Source organism: Lepidothrix coronata, unplaced genomic scaffold, assembly GCF_001604755.1.
Source record: "Lepidothrix coronata isolate B3197 unplaced genomic scaffold, Lepidothrix_coronata-1.0 Scaffold102, whole genome shotgun sequence".
Classification (NCBI taxonomy): domain Eukaryota; kingdom Metazoa; phylum Chordata; class Aves; order Passeriformes; family Pipridae; genus Lepidothrix; species Lepidothrix coronata.
In genome coordinates this window covers 2,823,645-2,845,642 of record NW_016690282.1, presented here as the reverse complement: position 1 = coordinate 2,845,642, position 21,998 = coordinate 2,823,645, and the positions used below count along the sequence as shown (strand labels likewise).

The window sequence follows — 21,998 nt, the reverse complement described above, 5'->3', positions numbered from 1 at the left end:
CCCTCCATTATGCAAGAGGCTTAATTCAGCTTTCAGACACTTCCCAGTGATCAACACATTTTGGCTAAGTTCCGTTCCAAATCCTTTTCTATCTGGTTGGCATGACACAGAGAGGAAGAAAAGTACATAATTAAGCAATATGATACAACAATCTTTGCATTATTGGCAATTAACGGAGCCTTCAGGGAAGCTTCTGAGGCACAATTCCAAGCCATAAGTGGCTACAACTACATGAGAAGCACAATAATCCCTCGAACTGTGCAGTGCCTCAGGTGTCTGATAGGTAATAGAGAATGGCACTTACAAATAGGAACAAGTTCTTTTTGTGCTTTAATTGGGTGTTAAAAGTATTGTTATCACATTACTGAAAATTAATATGAAATCTATGACATTTTCCCTTATCATGATGTTAGATCTAACATTATCTTGGATGTTGTAGTAAAGCGGGAAATTACCTAAGAACAAAAAGTCACTTCAGTCAAAACCTCATGTCATATTTTCCACAGAAAGAAACAAAACCTGATGAAGTTATTTGAAGAAGGAATGAATGTGATTACTTATATGAAAAAGGTGAAATGGAACTTGCTTTACAGAAACAAAAAAACCACATAAAGAATGATCTCTCTTTACCAGGTTGGAGGAGAGAAACAGGATGTCTTTCAGGACATTGTAATAGATAATGGTTGGGGAAAAAACATGGTGTGTGTAAGAGATCAGTTTAGCAAATGCAGCAGGAACCAGGAATCACAGTTGCAGTAGGACCAATACCACTATATGCAGACAGGGACAACCTGGAAGATGCTCTGATTTGCTTCTCAGCCACAGATCAATGCTCAACTAACCACGAAATCATGTCACATACTCTCTGAACTGTCCTGTGGCAGTCTAAAAAGTCTGCAATATATTTTACTTCTAAACTGATCAACATTTACAAGGAAAAGCATGTGGACTTGGACAATGCCTGAATGTAGTAAGAACCATACCTGCCAATGGCAACTTTCCTTCAAAATTTCTGTGACCCAAAGCTTTTACAGAAGGCGATCCAAATACTTTCTGATATCACAGAACAAAGTCATAGAATAATTTAAGTTGGAGGGGATCTTTGGAAATCTGTCCCAACACCACGCTCATCGCAGGGCTAACTTTAAATTGACATTGGGATGATCATGGTCTTGTCCAGCCCAAGACTGAATATTCCCAAGGACAAAGCCTCTCTGGGCTTTGTTCCAGTATTTGACCACTCTCTCTGTGGAATTTTTTTACAAAATGGTATCTTATTAGAATTTCACTTGCTGCAACTTGAGTCTGGGTTTTTTTTTGTCCTCTCACTGCACACCTTCAACAAGAGTCTGGCTTCATTGCCTCTGCACCACCCTTTAATTGCCTGATGGCTATAGGTGGATCCCTCTCAGCCTTCTCTTACAGACTGAACAAAGCCACCTCAGTCTCTCCTTGGGTGTCTTTAGTCCAGTCCAAGGAGCTTGGAGGCCTTTCACACAACTCAGTCCAGTCTGTCAATGCCTTTCTTGTACTAGTGAGCTCAGAGCTGGACACAGTACTCCAGATGTGAACAGTATCTCATTAGCTACATGCTTGCTAATGCCACCCAGTGAGCCATAGGATTTCCTCCCTGCATGAGCACACAGGATCTTCCATGTCCTTTTGTGCAGAGCTGTTTTCTCTTCTGTTATTCCCCACCAGTACTGGGGTTATTTCTTCCTCCCCTCAAGACTTTGCAATTGTCCTTACTGAACATCATGAGGTTCCTGTTGGCTCATTTCCCCAGTTACTGAGGTCCCTCTGAATAGCAGCTCTACCCTCTGACACATCTGTCATTGTCCACCTCCCGCAACTTGTTTGTTGAGGCTCCACTCTGCCCCAATATAATGTCATTAACAAAGATCCATCTTGATCAGTACAGTGCAGGCGCAGCAGGAATTGTCCCTTCGCTTCTCTGTTTGCCATTCCCTGGAAGAAGCCTTAATAAAAAGCCATGTGGAAAGGTGGCAAACTACAGCATAGTTGGAAAAAAAGAGTTGATCAAGACTGGAACAATCTACAACAGTCTTTAATCATTCTTGCATTCAGTCCAGGATTAATTAATTAGTGAGTGCTCTAGACCCTGGCAGCACATTCCTTATTGGAATGAATTACTGTAAATGCAAAAAGGTTAAGGGAGAAGTTTAGTCTGTGAGATGCTCCCCACCCTGGTCTGCTCAGAGTGACTTTTGCTTTCTGGCAGCTGCCTGCACGCCAAATGTTTTCCCCATAACTGTCAGCATCCTGCCCGCACGTCGGCTGGACGCCAGCTGCTGGGGAGGTGAAGGGGGACATTATTCATCTGGGAGATCAGGAAACCCCAAAGGGAGAAGCAGGCCTCCAAGCAGCTGTTTAGCAGCAGGAGCTGAGGTGGAAGTAACTGAGAATAAATACATAAATAGTCACACCCCAACTCTTTTGTAGTTCCTGCTCAAAAAAATATGAGCCACAGGGACAGATAGGTGAAGAGAGGGGAGATATTAGTTAAAAAAACAAAGTTAGATCATCCCCCATGTGGGAATAATATCTCAGTTTATAAATGTTTACTGGAGATGTTAAATTTCTTCATATGTAACTGCAGCTTGCCAGGGTTTACCCTGTTAGACACCTCGCCCCAGCTCATTGACTCTGCAGGGTATTTTGGTGAGGGAAGTGGTCATTTGGCATATTGGTCTTTTGCCTAATCTGAAATTTCAAAAGCTTACAGGCTGTTACACACACTTCTCCATTACATTTACAGATTGCCATGCCATTAGTACAAAAAATACTGCCCAAGTGTTTCTCAGTGTTGAATACATGGCACGTATTTTTCTCTACCACGTGGCACTTCCTGTGAAACTTGGGAGAACCATGAGTTCGACATATTTTTCCATCTGGCTTCTAGAAACCTAGACTCTCCCAATCAGTTTCTGCCATTTCTTTCTCCCATCAGCAACTTCACAGAAAATTGTAGAAATTTGCTCTGGAATTAATAAAAAAATAATAAAATTGGAAAAGGCATTCTAAAAAAGAGCCTAGTTAGGTCAAGAGTTAAATTAAAAAAGACAGGGACTAGACAGAGCTTGGAGTTCCTCTTCAGCACAAGCTTCCTGGAACTTGAGAAGCTGGAAAGTTACCTATCAATACTTCTTATATCAGTGTCCAGGGACAGCAGCTACTCCAGTGCCTTTCCTGGATGTTCTCTCTGTAGAAGAACTGCAAGAAACCACCAACTCTTGTGAATGAATAGTCCTTGAGAGACAAGAAAACATCCTTCTAGGAATGTGCCACTACTGTGTGATGAGAAAGCATGGCCTCTCTAGGTTAGAAAACCTACCTGCCCTTTTCAGGGAGCTGCTTGTTAATGGACCTGTGAGTGAGTGAGCCTACTGGGATGGGAAAAGGTGCAGTGGGCAGTGGACAGTGTCCTCACTGGACTTTAAACAGTCTTTCATCCTAGGGCAGACAAATCCTTTTTAGCCAGAGTATTCATCTCCTGGGGTCTGCAGGAATAGCAGGAAAACACCTGTGGGCTGGCCAGTTTCTTCTCCCTTCTCCCACGGAAGAGGATTTGCTTCCTCATGCTGAGGTTGTATGGCAGCTTGCAGTATAAAAATATGCTTGGGGAAAAAAAGCACTTTCAGGGATTTTTGGGGTGGTTATTCAGCAGGCTACTGCCCTGTTATCAGCGCACAGAGCATCGTAAAGCACTGAATCAGCTGGAACCAGCGGGAAAGTCAGTGTTAACTACAGGAATGAATGGGCTTGTATGGGCGAACTGGAGAATTCACTGACCCCACCACAGCTGTGAGTTGCAAGGGCATATCACTCAGGGCAAGCAGGGTGAGACATACACATTACACACACGGGCCAAATTCAGGTAAGGCCTGTAGGACTAAACATCACTCTGTGACAGAGGGACTTCCCCAGAGCAAGACTTTGTCCTCAGCGCTCCTTTGCTGCTGTTTTGGACATGCCTTTCCTTTTGCCAGCGTCATTTCTCCACTCAGGTTCCTCCCCATTTCAGATCCTAGTCTGTCAGCTGTTGTCTGTATCGTGATGTTGCAGTGAGGCTGCATACCACACTGTGAGTGGTATGGCCACCACTGTGGTAGGTCCCATGCAGACATGAAAGTGTGTTTTCTCCCCTGGATGATCAGCCCCAATAGCAAAAGAGGCAGCTCTACAGGGAGACAGGAGATGAGAGCAGTCTGGTGCGTGATTAATTTATATCCTTAAAAGTTTGAAATGCTCCCAAAGATATTAGTATTCCCCAGGTAAGAAAGTTGTCCAGATTTTCAACATATCCCTGTCTTATTGCCATGTCTACTGGAATTAATAGCTGAAGGACTGTAAAGCCCAAAATTCAAACATGTGACTGCATTTAATCATTAATACAGAACCTAAGATCATAGTTTGGGAGTCTAAGTGTTGTTGTCCAAAGCAGAGAGAGCTCAAATTCTCATTTATATACTAAGACACTTTTAAAATATCCTGAAAGCATAAATGCACCTCAGAGTGGGTACAGAGCCAGCACTGACAGCCTCTTTAGGCTGAGAAAATATTGATATGAAGGACCCTTCAGAGAAATGAGTCTTCAAATCCCATTCCTTACATCTAATGCCAGTAGAGGTGACACAGCTCAAAAGCTTGAAAGATTAAATTAGGGTTTTAAAAGCAGGCATTTGTTTTTTTCGCGTTCTTTAGTAGTCCAGCCATTGCACCCAGAAATGACTCCATTTCTCCACTGAAAGAGTTGCTATGTTTAAGTGGGTGAGGGATCCTTTGGGATGAATAAGCACCACCTCCTGCTTCCCACATTCAATTTTTCGCTGGGGAAGGGTCTGCTGCCAATTTTACCCGAATAAATGCTGGGGTAATAAGGAGCAATGTCCTGGCTGAGCCTAACACTGCTCCTGGTGCCCAGCTCATCCCACCACAGTGCCCTCAGTCCGGGCACGTGTTACAGGGCACTGAAACAGGAAAGTGCTTGCTAAAGACTGTAGTAGGTACTACATGGCCAGCTCTTTGTCTTCTAACTCTGAAGAAAATGTGCTGAATAGGCTGATAGAGCCTTTGCATAACATGGTGGAACTCAGAACAGAAACCACACACGCAGTTTTTTAGGTTTGTTAGATGATAGCCTTTGTCTACAGTAGCACATTTTGCTGATACTATTTCAAATCTCCCCCCCCCTCCAGATGTGCAGAATTTAGAAGCTAAAAAAAAAGGAGCTGGAGACTCAGAATGTTGTTACTGTAAAACTAAATTCTTGGAGCCACACTTGTTTTAAAAATCAGGCAACCAAAGTAATGCCTGGCTTCAGTTATGTTGTTTGGTAACTTATTTATTGCTACTTGTTTCAAGATACACAGGCTAGTAGTCAGGAGGTCTGTACACTTCCACTTCCACTTTCTTGCTGTCTTTAATTGTCAGTGATTGTGGTTTTTTTGTTGGGTTGTTTTTTGGTTGTGGGTTTGTTTTTTTTTTTAATAAATTTGCCTGAGGCAAGCGGTAAATGTAGAGCTTTAAGGACTGTTATACCTTCTTATTAGGGGATTTATCTTCCAGGTAAAAGAACCACAAGTCTTTCCTGGTGCACATTCAAGTCAGTTGGCATGGGGTCTAAAAGAGTGCCGTAACTCCAGGGTGTCAGAAAGCATCAAGGGATCAGCAGAGAGAGAGAGCTTTGTTTTAAATGTGCAATACACCGTTTCCAGTTCAAAGAAGGAACTAGGAGTCCTGCTCCAAAATGACAGCATTTAATAGGCTACTAAATTGTTAGATAGCTTATCAGATAATGTAACGTCAAACTGGAGAGAATGGCCCAGTGGTTGCTTTATATTAATATTAATAATTGTTCTTTTAAAAAATATTTATTATTTAATTGATTTCAAATCTGCTGGTCTGTAGTACATTCAGTGTCTTTCCACTAAACTTACACGTTCTGTTGCCCTGCCTGTGAAGAGGAGAGTGAAGCAGGCAGGGCTCCTATGGGGGGGATCCCAAACGTGCTTGTTAGCAAGATGCTGTCATATTTAGGAATGGCCGTGGAAGTTGGCTGGCCTGAGCTCTTAAATTTGTTGAACTGGGCATGCCAAGGGCACATCAGCACAGTCTGTAAACAAATGTCTGCTGCTTGTAAGGACTATGGTGTGTAACACACATATGCCATATAAATCCTGTATCTAAGTATGTATTTACCAAATCCACTTCCCACAACACAAATATGTCTTTACACACGCAGAGATGAAAACAAAAAAACCTGAACTAATGCCATTGATAAAAAGATGCATTTCATATATAAATATACGCTCGAAAATGCTAGCTGAGCTACTTGTATATTCACTGTGAGCAGAAAAACGAACACCATGGCCCAGACACTCTTGTGAAATAAATTTTGTCTTCAGTTTCAGTTTAATAGCCCAAGATCTTTCTGCCAGATGTACGAATGTCTTTGGGAGGAAAGACACGGGAAGGAAAATGAAGATGTGATCAACCTAGGAAATGGTTCTTGGGAAACCTTCCAGCATCATGAGCAAGTGAACACAGGAGTGCATTAGCACGGCACATTGTGTGATGAATGCTCCAGCAGCTGGTTCATGGGACAGAAACAGACATTTGTGGGACAAGAGAAAGCAAATGTATGTAACAGACACAACTTTAAAAGTTTTTAGCAGAGGCTCATGAAATTAAACCAAAGAACGAATGGAGACCACAGTCATAGCTAATTGACAGTGACAAGTTTTGCTTTGCACTGTTTGGACTGGAAATGACATCTTGAAAAATTAAACTTAGGTCAGCACGCTCAGAATAACTGTTTTTCAGCTGTTCTAATAATCCCTTTCAAAAACATCACTGCATGCTGTATTATGTGTCTCTATCTCTAATTTTGAACTAGGAGCAAACAGACAAAAGGATTGATTAAATGTGTGAACCATAATAAACTCAAGATGCTGAATACACCAAAAAGTGCAAAGGAATTATACAAACAGAAGTGGAGTGGCAAGAAAAATTAATTTGGAATAGCAATGAGATTTCAACACAAACAAAGAAAAGCCATTGTATCAAAGACGAAATGTAGTGTTGTGACTTATATTGACACAAATTCATAAAGATGAAGGCTTGGGAATAATAGACTGAAAGGTAATAATATCAGTGCTATGCAAACAGAGGCATCATACACAGATGTGACAACTTATACTGTTCTTTACAAGTGAGAATGCCTGTAACATTAACTGCAAATTACAGGCACTCTGATGTCTGAAAGAAGGGGAGTAATGCTTTTGGAAAGTGAATTGGATGCATGATTGAAGAAGAATTGCTTGGACGGGGACACCTTCCACTAGAACAGGTTGCTCAAAGCCCCACATAATCTGACCTTGAACACTGCAAGGATGGGACATCCACAACTTCTCTGGACAACCTGTTCCAGTGTCTCATCACCCTCACAGTAAAGAATTTCTTCCTAGTGTGTAGACTAAATCTACCCTTATTCAATTTGAAGCCATTCCTCCTTGTTCCATCACTACATTCCCTTGTCAGAAGTCCCTTTCCAACTCTCTTGTAGCCCTCTTTAGGTACTTGAAGGTCCTATAACCTCTCCCTGGAGCCTTCTCATCTCCACACTGAACAACTCTCTCAGCCTGTCTTCACAGGAGAGGTGCTTCAGCCCTCTGATCATTGTTATGGCCCTCCTTTGGATTTATTCTAACAGATCCACATCTTTTTTATGTTGGATACCCCAGAGCTGGATGCAGTACTCCAGATGGGGTTTGACCAGAGCAAAGTAGAGTGGCAGAAACAATCCTCCCCAGTCCTGCTGGCCACACTGCTTCTGATACAGTCCAGGATATGGTTGGCTTTCTGGGTTGAGAGAGCATGTTGCTGGCTTATGTCAATCTTCTTGTCCACCAACACCCCCAAGTCGTTCTTGTCAGAGCTGCTCTCGATCTGGTCATTCCCCAGCCTGTATTTGTGCTTGAGACTACCCCAGCCTAGGTGTAGGACCTTGCAATTGGCCTTGTTGAACTTGAGGATCACATGGGCCCACCTCTGAAACCCTCCAGTGTGTTGACTACACCACAAAGCTTGGTCATGCTTGGAAGGGCTTTGTGGCTGCTGCAAGGGTAGTCCACTGGGATCAGACCTAAGACAGGTAGACTAATGAATTCCAGCCACTGTTTATAATGAAGATTATTCAACACAGAAGGAGAGAAAAATCAAGGGAAAGATCCATTTTCTCTTTTACCGGGAGTTCTGAAGATAAAAAGAACCTGAAAAGGAGGCATTTGATGTTGCATGAAGGGTCTGGGCTGGAAACAATGGCTGTATGGCATACTGCACACCTGAGACCTGATACAAAACCACCAGAGCCAGGCTGCTCTTTTCACCACTTCCAAGAAACCCTGATGTCATCAGGACTGTGCTGCCCTGATTCGGATACTGGTCAGACCCTGAGGTAATCCTGCTTGCCCCAACATTGGTCCAGAAAACCCAGTTTTCAAGACAAACTGGTGCTCCTCACCTTACCACCTTAGTGCCATTCCTCATGACCTGCATGTCCACCATGCAGCCACCCATGACGTAAGCAGCCAGGTTCAACTCGGAGAACTCAGCCTGGAGTGGAGCAAAAGGACAAAGTGTTACTCAAAGGTAGCAGAGACACAAACACACGGACACAGATTTAGAATTGTCTTCAGCTGTAATGTGCTTTTCCTTCTTTTCCTTATTTTTTTTTTCTGTGAGGCAAGTGGAGGTCCAATTACAGCTGGTTTGCCCTGGAGAGACTGCAAAAAAACTTTATGGCTCCCAGACTCGGGGTGTAAAAGTACACAGGATTAGGCTTATTGCAGTAATAAGTACTGAAGGAATTAAGAATGAGCAAGCTGAAAAATGCATACAGGAAAGAATAATAATAATAAAAAGAGGTAAGGTCATTTGAATTCAAATTCCAAGTTTCCACTTGGAAACATCCATTTAGAATTATGTCTGAGTCGGCTGTCGTGCCACTGGCCAACTACAAGCCTAATACAAAAGATTTAAACCTTTTAGCTAAACAGCTAAAAAACCTCATTATGCTGCAGGAAGGTGATAAGCAGTGAAGGCCACCTGATGTGATTTACTTATTAAGATTTTAACTATTAAAGGATTAGCAAAGCTGGGTAGGCTATGAACAGTGCTGCTCAATTATTAAAACACTTTATATTTTAAAAGAGGTGGGACTTACAAGGCCGGAAAGGTTGGCAAGGAATATTTCAGCTACGGGGAGCAAAAGGCACAGGGGTGATTATGGCTGCAGTGGATGTCAGTGAAGGTTAAGAGACAGATCAGACTAGCTGGGTGAGAGGTGTGATAATCCTCCTGCGTGGCTCTGCTGCCCCTCAGACAGGAGTGCCAACAGACCACTGGCTGTAGGAGGATGGCAGGATTAGCTGATAAGCATTTGTCTTGATCTCCAAATCCTAACTCTGTTCTTTATAAGCAAATGAGTAAACCTTGAACTAGAATATCCTGTTATTGGGCCTTGCGAGTCTTTCCTTTCCAACATGGTGCAAATACACCCATAAAAGTCTTATATTAAATTAGTGCCTGTGATATAAATATAAATAAAAAGGTTTCATTTTTTTGATGCAGAAAATTTAGTCTTCTCCCTTTGAAGAGTTTTTTTCTCCTTCATATTAAAGCATCTCTTTCAGACTAAATTATGATCAAGATTAGGCAGCAGTAAAATCATCTTCTAACTAGTAGCTGTGTAATACCAGAGCACTCAGATGGTGTTGCTAATACTTGTGATTTTATTGAGATCCTTGTACTATTTAATGTTCTTCTGCTACTTCTATTAGCTGGAACCAAAAGATAGTGCCAAGAACAACTTTTATACAGGAAAAAAAAAAAGAAAGAAAAGAAAAAGAAAGAAAAAAAAGAAAAAAGTGTGTTTTGTCCTCATGAACTCATGGAAAAAACTTGCCAATGGAGAACTAGTGCACCTGTAAAGGCTCAGAGGCCAGACGACAAATGAAAAAATAATTTCCAACTTTCTTTTTTTTAAATCCACATAATTTTAAAGCAATGACTGTGGGCTGGTGACCCGATGATGTAATGAGATTTCATGTCTGTGGACCTGTGTAAACTTTTTAAAGCAACAGCCTTACATGATCTTACATCATTGTAACTCCCAGTTACAATGAAAAAAGGAGGAAAATTCCTGTTGCCAAGAAATAAATTCTACTTCAAACACGTACACACACACACAGACACACTCACAGGGAGGGATTGGCAATGACAGAGGTGACTGCCTGGGTTTTACTTACGAGATTACAGTGTGTTGCCTCGGCCACAGCCACGATCCCTCAGGCATCATATCAGACCAGAGATAAGAAAATACGTACCTCTAAAAGGCACCTGCATTTAATATATATATAAAATCTCAGTAGATGTAGGGAGGGAAGAGTTTACCTTGGACAAATTCAGTAAAATCAGATGCTTTGGGTACCATCAGTGATCTCCCCAGTGGGTCAAGGCAAGCTTGCTAGTTTACATATAAGCTCAAGAGGTTCTATGGGCTGGGGAGATGAAAGGTTTTCCCAGCTCCGTGTCTGCGTATGTCTCAGAGATGTCCCACTCTGAAAGCATAGTGTTACCAAGCTGAACCTTCAGCTTCTGTTGCTGAAGAATGCATCATCTGATGTGAACTCTAGAACAAGAAAAGGAAGTTTTAGGTCTGTGTTTTCATGTTTTTTGTGCTTTTCCTCCATAATTTTTTTCATAATGACTTATAGTAAAAAGTTTAAGACTTTTTTTGCTGGGGGTGAAAATGGACAATCTTCCTTTGATGACTGGTACTTACAATCTAAGTTGGTCTGACAGGCATTCCCTTGAGACAGGCAAGCCAGACAAAGCTGTGCTTAGACACCTGACATCCAAACAGGCCTGGGAATCTCCTGAGCTGGTGAGTACTTCATACCGAACTGCCAGGACCAATTTCAGGCCTGCTAATGTCAAGAGCCAGAAGAAAAGGAAAAATTCCCTTTGGCAACCACTGTCCAGGGAACCCTGACAAGAAGGGAGGAGTGGAGAAGAGGGTCTGAGGGACTCACCTATCTTGCCCCCACAATGTCCAGATCTACAATCAGAACTGAGGAACAACCCAGACCTTTTCCTGGCACTCAATCCCATTTTAATAGACTAAGTGAAGGAGCACTGCTGCTTTCACGTAGCTTCTTTGTCCCATCCAAAAGGCTACTGCTAGCTGGTGTTTGGAAGAAGGCTGAAAACTTCAGTCAGCAGAAATTGTTTCCTGTTGATTTTCCAGTGCTCCCTGTATTTTTAACTTTGTGGGTTTTGTAGCCTGATGACTTCCCTTGGCTGGGATTTCAACTCTGAGATCATCTCCAGCCTGAGTTTACCTTGCAGACAAAGGGGTCTTTGAAAGCAGCCCATGCAGATAGAGTGACAGGTAACTATGCATAAAACAGGAGAGTCCAGCTCCCTGTGGCCTTGCAGAGTCATTTGCATTAGGAATCATCAAACAGAAGAAGGCATTACATTAGCCTGATGGTGTTTTATCATGGCTTTGCAATGGTGCCAGTGGCTGCAAAAACATTCAAGGCAAGAACGAGCCATGTGTGATAAACGTGACACAATCTGCCTTGAAAAATAGCGTAATACATACTGTGGGAGTAGAAATATTTCATACCTCTGTGAGGCTCAGATTTGAGACAATGCCCACAACTATTTTGAGGATAGTTCTGTTAAAGATGCCTACTTCAGGTAGTGATTCAGAAAGCGCTCCAGATCATTTGGACTAAACCTGAAGCTACTATCAGTTTCCATCAGTTTTCTAGGTGCTGGAGGTCTTTTGGAGTTTCTGTTTTCTGATATTACAACAAGGAAGATTTTGTCATTTTAAATCATGCAATAGTAGAAATGCCTGGCTTGGAAGCTATGTCTGTTAATGGTTCAAGGGAAGCATGTTTTCAAGGTGAATTTTAAGCATTTTTCATAGAATAGTTGTGTTGGAAGGACTTCAAGGCATTACATAGTCCACCTCTCTTTCCTAAGGCGGGATCAGCTCCGCCTCTGACATTGTGTGCAGATATACATAACCCACAGATGAGGAACTTCCTCAGGCAATTTGTCCCTTAATGACCCTGGAAAGTTTTCCCTATGCCCAACCTAAATCTCTTGCCTTACTTTTTAAGACTGTAATTTTTTTTTTGAGGGGTCATTACTTCTTCCTGCAGGAAACTAAAGACTTACTGCTTGAAGACTTGCCCTTCATTTTTCCCTTTTCTCCCTAGAGAAAAGCAGTCCCCATTCTTATAAGATTTTTTTGTAGGTGATGTTTTTCAGCACAGTGGTCAGTGTTGTTGCTGTCACTGGCATTCTCTCTGACAGGTCTGCAACCTCCTTGAGTTGTAATGGTTTAGACTCACCATCCTTCAGCACAGACCTGACCATTGTTGAGTAAGATGTAAGGCCAACTATATGTTTGAATATGGATTTGTCATATGTGCAGCGATGTGACCATTTTTTAACTCGTATCCTGGCTGAGATCTGCTGTAAACCTTGCACTGCTTTGTCTAGGCTACTGACTAGCCCGGTCCGTGCTTAGGCATTTGGAATGAGGAATTACTACTGTATAGTCAAATCACATACTTTTCTCAATGGACTTTATGCTTTATTTTTTGGTGGATCTTCCAATATGTACAAGGGAGGGAAGACTTTGGCAGACATAAGACTGTGTTCCTGAAACACTATAATCATTGCAAGCACTTCAAGGGGAAAATCAGCAATCCCTAAATCCTGCACAGGGAGAAGGGGTGGACAGATAGTAGGGATCTCAATAGGATGAGGGATGGGGCTATGCATGCTTGGTGTGCATACGCATGCAGAATTAGACATTACACACCCTGATTCCCTGTGTCTCTTTCCTGAGACATTTTCCCTTGGGGAGGCACTCTCCTCCCCAGCTGCCCTCAGTACTGGGATTGATCTCTGGAAGAAAAGGATAGAGAGGGTCCAGCTGGGTTATGAATGCCGCTGTGTGGCTCCAAGAAGATATTCCACAACTGCTCTTGACAAGTCCTGAAGCTAGGATGCATGCTCCTAGTCTATAGGCATGATGCTGAAGATCCACATGCCTTCACCTGTGTGAGCAATTTTGGTGCATCAACTCAGATGGCATTCAGAATTGTCTTGAGTTTTCATTGCAGAAGTTATGTGGTTGCCTGAAAATCTGAGGTCTAGAAAAGCACATTTCTAAACCTTTTGATCCCAGGAAATGGCTCAAAACCATGAACTCTGTAAACCTCCAAAAGCCAATGAAAATTAAAAAAAAAATAAATTTGAAGACACTATTTATTTAAGAAATCCATTATTTTTGAGTCATTCTTGTTAGTTGTCCAGGTCTCTTTATTCATGGTTTCTGAATGCTTGTATGTGGTGAAGCTATGAGAACTGCTGTTGCTGTTCTTGAACAGTTTGCTGGCATTCAGTTGGAAAAAAACCCAAACCTAAACATATAATGAAGAGAAATTATACAGTTGTTTGACAAGAGGGAAATTTTCCTTTCATCACACATGAACCTATCAGACTCTACCTTTTGAATTGACCACTTTATGCCACACATGAAAATACCTCTTTAGGGCGGGAAGTACAGTGGAGCTGGAATTCATGATTTGTATTACAATTATCTTCTGTGAGTGCCAAGTACAATTTTTTCCTGACAATGCTGCCAATGGAGTCATAATCTATACCACAAGACTTTTCCAGAAGCATGTACATAGGAGTTCACTGAATAATCATTGCCTGAAAATAAACTAAACAGTGGGAACAAGTGAATGAGCTGTACAAGAAGAATGCAGATCAGACAGACAGACAGACCCACCTCGTCACAGCAGGAAATGGTGGGAAGGAGGTGGTGAACAAACAACAGGAATAAAAATGTAGATGAACCTTTTGGCCTCATCACTTCCCCTCCACACTTTTCACCCCACTTCACTATCAATTAGCTAATGCCAGGAAAGATGTCTCTGAACATATTAAGATGCTTTTGGAAATATCTGAAGAAAGGTACCCTGAAGGTTGTGGACTCTCTCAAGAGGTATTGCTTGTTCTTGCCTGCTAGGTCTGTGCTCCATGTAGGGCACAGGACTGGAAAAGCCCATGAGAGCCATAAGGTCTAATACCTTGCTACTGCAGGCATCATGTCATGAAACCCTCTCTTACATCAGGGTGTTTACTAAAAGCAGTGATGTCTCCTTTAGCCTCTGTTTTGGCAGGATAAACAAACTCAACACTTCCATTCTCCTCTCATAAGCCAGATCTCCATGGACATCCCAGTGACCCTACTCTGCACATCTCCTGCTTTGTAGACATCTTTGTCCCAGACAGGTGTCAAGTGTCCCACTCATCTGGCCCCCACACACAGTGTCATGGTCTATCCCATGGGTTTGTGGTTGTCCAGGTCTCAGCCCCATCTCTCTTGCATGTGGTTGTGCTGGGGACATATGGCCAAGCAGCATTCCCTTCTTGCACGGGGCATATCTAATGCCCAAGGAGACCCCCAAAGGAGGTATGTTACAATCTATATTGGAAACCCCAGAGATGTATGAACTCCTTAGAGCATGCAAGGTCTAGTTTTCTCTGGACAAGACAGAGAGGGTGGGGAAGGAGGTGCTGAATTATTACCAGTTGCTTCTAGCGAGGGAAAACCTTTGTCAGAGCACAAGGCTTATGGTATAACTCCTCCTCTTCCTCAATATACTGTGATTCCTAATGTCTCCTATCCTCCAGTTGATAGAGGACTGAGAAGATAAAAGCAAAATTATTTTCATGGGAGACTAAAAGCAATGTGGCCCAGTTCTGTGGCACTTTAAGATTCTTCTTTAAGTTCAACTTAGCCTTAGAGACATTTAGCTTTTCATTTCTAAAACAATTTTTTAGCATTTGTATTTCTGGATATGTGGATGGAGATGCTTACACTGCAGTTCTGAAAGCTAAAAATCACAAGGCAAGTAAAAGCAACAAATGGATCAAAATCTAAGCAGCTTATTTTTAGCATAAAATAGAGATAGTATTTTTAGACTCAGCTGCTCCTTAAAGCTTAGAGGTTTACCCACACTGAGTAAAACTCAAACCGTGAGGGTTTTAGTGGGAATAGGTCAAACAGATTTTCAGTTTTGGGTGAGCATTTCATTCAGTCTCATCATTGCTACAGAAGGACTTGTAATGGAAAAATATCCAAATAACCAAAATATAATCCAAACTGCCTCCAAAGAAAAGGGGCCTTGACTCAGGAGAGCACTTGCGTTTGCTTTCCACCTCCCCAGCCTTGCATCTCTCTCCCTGCAGTCAGCAGGAAACAGGCAATGGTGTTGCATGCCTGGGTTTCACTTGATGACGGACAGTAACAAATCCTGCAGCCTCTAAAACATGTTCATAAATATGATTTTGGTGTTACACTGAAGATTAGAAGAGAAAAAACAAAGGTGGAATTCAGGTTTCACTTTTGTAGTTGGGCGCTGGAACAGGATCCCCAGGGAAATGGTCACAGCACCAAGCCTGATAGAGTTCAAGAATAGTTTGGATGATAGTCTCAGGCACATGATGCGACTCTTGGGAATGGTCCTATGCAGGGCTAAGAGTTGGACTCAATGATCCTTGCGGGTCCTTTCCAACTCAGCATATTCTGTGATTCTGTGATTCGTTTGAACGAATCACAGGAGAGGGGTGTACCCCTCACAGTGATCCTGACAGCTCTCTCTTCTATTCACTGTCACCAGGTGATGCCCACAGCAACTCCTGTCTCTTGCTAGGGGTAATGGATGTGAAGAACAAGGGTCTGGGGTGGCTATCAAGGTTATGCAATTCATTTATCTGCTAAAGAACCAGAAAAACTTCTCTGAGAGTCCATAAAACCTATTTTCACCAAAGCTGAGACTTGCAGAAGTAGCTCCCTGAGCAGCAGGATGGCATTGAACAGTCTCATCCTTGTGTATTATTCAGTGCCCAATATGAACTGAATTCACCTCTTGCAGAAACTTAGTATCTTGAAACTTCTGCCTGTTTCTCCAATTCGGCTGAAATCAGCCAATGCTTTCCACAGTGTTGGGTGTGGGAGACATGCAGGATGAGACAGCATGATCACATATGTCTTGCATTCCTCAAATGACAGCCAAGGGGGAGAGGCAGCTCAGAGAGCTGGTAGGGGTGTATAACCAGATTAGATAACTGACTTCCCGCTGTTGAGAGAGGGAGAGACAATGCTGCTTTCAGCAATACTGTTCTACTACAAATAAATGATGTCATGACTTCAAAAAAATAGCACCTACTATCCTGCTCTGCTTCCCCCAAAGATTGCTAAAATGGTTTGCTAGGAAAGAGTTAAGACGAAATGGAGGTGCATATGAAAGAGGAGGAGAAAAAGTCTAAACCAAGTACAGAGCATCCTGGAAGAATGGCAAAAGAATTAGCAGGGTCAGAAAAAATAGGGAAGTTGCTTTTTCCCAATGTGGTTTTTCAAGACTATTTAACATTTGGATATTTCCTTTCTTTGCTTTCTGCCATTCAAACTTCTTTATTATTTAGCTTTTCAGATCAAAGGGTTTCTTTTTTCCTATAAAATAAAAAAAAAAAATACCCAAGGCAAACTGTATTTCTGGCTCAGTCAATAATGTGTGGTTATCTGAAACAGGATCAAATGGAAAACTGAAAAACTAAATTAACTTACTGAGCAGACCAAATGATTCAGGAGGTGCCTGAGAGTCAAACCTTGATCTGATGCAGAGTTTTTTCAGAACTGAAGAGCAAGGCTAGGGTTTGTGTATCATGGCACTGTCTGTGTGCCATTCATAGGGGAGTTATAGTAGTGAAGACTGGTGACTGGGAACTCAAAGAGAAAGGTGTGGACCAGGTTGGTAAACACACAGGTATTCCCTGCCTTTTTTTTTTTTTCTCCCATAAGAAGACTGTGGAAGAATATTAATTTTTCAGGTAAAGAGGATCAGCATTCAACCTCAGGGGACCTGTTTTCACAAGAGTTAAGGTTCCTGGACTGTGCTTGAGGAAGAGAGTGAAGAAGCTAGGAAGGCTCCAGATAATCATGGTAGGAGCAATGAATGAAAATTAAATATCAAAAAATACTGAGCAAGGATGAATGGGCAAAATCAGAAGGGGACAGAAAGCCCAAACTTGAAGAAAGCAGTGACCCTCTCTTGGCCTCAATGATAAGCAGAGAGGCCTGAGGTCAGATTCAAGGATCACCCATTACAATGCAGCTTCTGTGTTTCCCTTGACAGATAGTGATCCAGCTGGGAAAAGTGGTCGTCCTTTCTCCTTTTGAGATCTGGAGGAGTCAAGAGCAGTTCCCTGACTACTGAGTGGAGGCTGAGCTGCCTGATCTGAGGGGCAGGGAGGGGACAAGGGGAAACAGCCAGGATCCTTGTTCTCAGTTCCTCAGCTGTCACTTGCTACCCACTGCAGGCTTCATTCCCTTGGGCAGAGCTGCAGTCACTGTGTTGGGTATTTAAAGAAAGCTGCAGGGGGCCTGGCCATGGTTCTCACCAGCAGAATCACACCAGCCTTATGGGGTTTTGTTGGAGCAAATTGTTGCCTCCTCTCAAACATGGATATTCTGCCTATGTGTAGGATTTCAAGACATAGACAGGAAAGTCTCCCTGAAAGAGTCCTTGGGGAAGTGCAATAAGCTACCTTGTGACAATGAAAAGGGTCACAACTGGATTTAGCCCATCAGCGATCAAGAGTCCCCTTCTATCCTGCACTCATCAACCATTTGAAGAGAGTTCTTTTATAAGGACCTCAAGTGCAATAACATTTGAGGAGGACTATGAGGGAAAAGGAAGAGACGAGGTTTTGGAAAGAATTAACAGGTCATTTTGCAGAGTATTAGGTTGACCTTTGAAGCTAATCCTGCTTTGAATGATGGAGAGGGTTGGATCAGAGGCTTGAGGGCAAACTTAGATTATTTGATTTCTAAGTAAGAAGCATGATTTTTTTATTTTTTATTTTTCCTATTCTCTTCAGGTAATTAAGGCAGCCAGCAAAATAAAGACTTTGATAAGGAAGTGCAAGAAAGAATTATTCTTGCTAATACCATCGAGTACTGACAAGTGTGATATCAATAAAAAGAGAAAAATTAAGTATTTGAAGTATCATAGTTGCAAAAAATGACTTTCTAACTTTTCTGTCCCAGACATAATTTGATCAGAACATGTGTGCTTATGTACAGTTTAGAGACAACTGAATAGGACACCTTTGACAAGAGAATAAACACCTTTACAAGGGCAATGAGTCCTGAGAATGTCCTTGAAACCACTGCGTTAATAATCTGTACACACCTGATACTGAATCAACAACTTTATAAAAACAAAAAATATCAGGTCATTCAAACAACATTCACCAGCTTTCTTTATCCACCCTAGCAGTTTTATAGCCCCAATTAGTATAAAACAAGCACATGATTCCTTCAGGATCACCATCTCATCCCTACATCTCTCTCTTCTTACTCCTGCTTTCAAGTTGGGTGCCGACAGACGGTTATTAGTAATAATTTCTACTTTGGCAACAGCATGTCCTGTGGCATACCAGCTTTGCACCTTTTCAGGCAAGTATATATGGAGCTATGAAGTAGTCTTCCAATGGAAAAAATTATAATCCTATCACCAGAACAACAAATGTAATTTTAAGGTGAAACAGCAACTGATTTTGCAAAGGTAAGGCAAAGGATTTTGCAAAGGATGGCCCAATAAGATATTTTCATTTACAGCTTCTGCAATTCTATAAAATGGACATATCTTAAAATTCCTCATTAGTTCCTTATTTCAAGAGAATTAATATTGACAGATTATCTCTCTTAAGACCTCAGCCCTGTGCACACATTTCTTAGAGGGAAATTTAGTTGTCACAGACCTGTTCCACTCGGATGTCAAATTCTCCATTCACCTTCTTCCCCTGGAAATACTTGGCCCTACGGAAGAAACAAGAGAGACAAACATGGTTAAATAAGATTTTTGGCTTTCATTACATACTGCTTTGCTTCTGCATTTCCCTTTTTGATGAAGAATTTCTATTTGGGTCACAGCATGTTTCCCTAATTCTTATCTTCTTTCAGCTTTCTGTTCTCCAGAAGAAACCTGCCAAGCCAGATGAAAACCACATTGGAAAGTTCCTTCAAGGCTTGTTAGTTTTTCATTTTATTTTCAAACTGAAATCCAAATGCTCTCTTAATCTTTTCCAGAGAACAACTCTAATCAATGATTCCTTGCTATATTTCATTTAATACTCAGTCTTTATTCTGTTAAAGGAGACCAACACATGGCATGGCATCAGAAGCTTCTTCTGATGTTGAGCAAGGATCTTTGTCATCACAGCTGAAGTATTTGTGAAGCCTATTCTTATGCTCTCTCGCTACAGAGCTGCTTTTCAGTTTTATTTCTTTCTGCTACTGATTTAGAGAAATTGTAACGGCATCTGCAGTGTCACTAATGAGGGATTTCTTCTCCTGAACTGAGAAACTGTGTTTGCTCTGGAGTTGAACACTGTTGTGAGAAGGGCATACACTTCCCACCGCCTCTGCTCCTAGCTCCCTATGCTGTGCAGACAACAAAGCACTTTCAGAAGCATCAGTTGTTCATGAGAGGGGGAGGCTGACAGTAGTGTTGGAGAAGAAAACATAGGAAAAAAACAGGCAGTTTAGGCTTTTTGGATTCATATTTGTGTATAATGCCCCTTATATTGATTAGTCATGGGGAAATTGCTAATATAATTTCATCTATAAATATTTCTCCCCAATTCTTTCTCTCACAAAACAAATTTGACAGAAGAAAATATGAATTTATTTTCTCAGACCTCCTCCCCTATAAACTTTAAGAAGGCCATGTGGGCTCCAAAAGGCTCTTCTACTTGGAAAATGCTGAAAACAGTTTAGCCCTGCAAGAGCTGTTTCCAGAGACAAAGTAACTCCAGGTTCTGTTTCCAGTTGGCAAAGACAGGATAGAATAAAGAAGTAAAGGAAAATGAGGAGAAGACGGCTTTGCTCCCTATTTTATAGTATTAGCAAAAAAAAAAAAAAAAAGCTGGCTCACATTTTACTGTGTCTATTTGTTCCAATAAAAAAAGGAGAGACAGTAGGAAGGCAATTTTCCCCATGGCTGAAACACACATAATTTTCTAGCTGAATGCTCCCCTCCCCCAGAAATGTGAAATGTAAATAAAGAAGTTGTTTTGTTTTGTCATTCTGGCTCAAAACCAAATAAAAACTTTTCATTTTAGTAGAAAAAGACATAAAAATTGTCAAAAGTTTTCCGCTTCATTCTAACGGGGATATCTGAAGGCTTCCCTTCTCAGGCAGCCCATCCATCAGCATAATGTGCCAATAAGACTTCTGCATAAGTGTCAGTGAGGGACAATGTAGCAGCCAGGTGTGACCAAGACCAAGTGACTTGGACAACCCCTGTCCAGTATAAAAAGCGAGCTCTGGCCGTTTTTCCTCCTTTTTTTTTTTTTTGAATTTATGAGTGTTGCATGAAAAAAAGCAACTCAGCAGACAAGCTAAGACATCACGCCTCTAACAATAAACAGGAACTCTAAATGCACTTAATAATTCCATTAAATTTCTGGATGCATGACTCTAGAGGGTCTGGCAACATTCCTCACTCCTAAACATTGGGGATATTACTGTAACCAGTGACTCCTTAAAAACTGAAATAAGCTTTAAGAGGGCCCACAGGAACTGGTCTGAAATTCGAGGCACACTATTCACTGGTTTTTATTCCCAGCATGCTCATAATATATACTCCTTACCCACATTTATGAAACACACTTCCTCCCTCTATGGCCTCTCCTCTTTGCCGACCAGCTGGTTACAAACTCCTTTTTGCTGCTTTGCTTTAGCTTGTAATGAAGTGCGATTAACCACAGGCTTCAGCCCGGTACAGGTGGAGCAAAGAGGCTTCCACTGCCTGGTCCAGGAAACGAGCCTTTATGCAGTTAAAAAAAGTCCTCTTTCTCATCTCTGCAGTACTGTCTGTGCTCACGGATAGTCACATTGTGGGCACATCCAGTGTTAGGAGTCACTGGAGTAGAGCAAGGGACCACAACTTAGACACTGTGTGACATCTTCATCTTATTCCTCTTTCCACACAGGTTGTCTCATCCAATGTCTGAGGTAACTTTCCTTTAACAGCACAGTGTATCACTTTCATTCCAAGACTTTGTATCACTTTCCCCAAGAGGCTCAGCCTGCTCCTAGTGCCTCTGGAGACTACAGGTGCTAAGTAATTTGCAGCCAAATATTTTGGTCTGCCCATCATTTTGACACAGCCCAGGGTAAGAATAAAATGTTTTTTACTGGAACATCTCTGAAATGGATGGAGTGATGCTTTCAATTCACACCTGGGGTTTTGGAGCCCCTGGGAAGTAGAGGTGATCGTGTTGAAATGAAAAACAGCCTTAGCATCACCCTGGAGCCCTTGAAATTTTAAGCAAGCTGGAATCATTGTAGATGCTGTGGAAGCATCATACGTATCTTGTAAAAGAGAGAGTCTGTCTTTCGGTTAGTTCTGCACAATTCATGAAATGGCTTCTGGTCCTTACAGTGGACATGAGATGGAGAAAAGGAAGACCACACTGCTCTGGTGGGAATGCATGAGAAAGATAGGTGGAAGTTTCTGGCAGTCTCATGACAGTACAAGACTTTTGTAGATGCTGCCTCCAAACCACCCGAGCAAGTCTCTTCCAGACCTCTGCCTGGGACTTGACTGCTGCAGAGTTATTTAGGCTGCTTGTAGTGCAGCAAAGGAGTGGTGCCCAGAAGACGAGTTAAAAACCTTCCTGGAAAGCCTCAGAAACATTCCAACTCATCTCCAGCACAGTCAACAGCCAGTGATGAGAGGAGCAGCTCATTGCCCCAGGAGGGGGGCTGTCTGGCACCCCCCAGCTTGGGACACTGGGCAAGG

At 42.0% G+C, this 21,998-nt stretch overlaps 1 protein-coding gene across 1 annotated transcript in view; it reads right to left on the bottom strand.

Annotated features, from left to right (window-relative positions):
- Positions 1 to 21,998, bottom strand: part of SYN3 (synapsin III) — a 205,202-nt gene that overhangs the window by 145,933 nt on the left and 37,271 nt on the right. Inside the window, exons 4-5 of the mRNA XM_017823373.1 lie at positions 18,952 to 19,009; positions 8,546 to 8,637 (exon numbers count right to left, since the gene is read on the bottom strand). Coding sequence (XP_017678862.1) covers positions 8,546 to 8,637; positions 18,952 to 19,009 — 150 coding nt within the window. The remainder of the gene's footprint in view (positions 1 to 8,545; positions 8,638 to 18,951; positions 19,010 to 21,998) is intronic.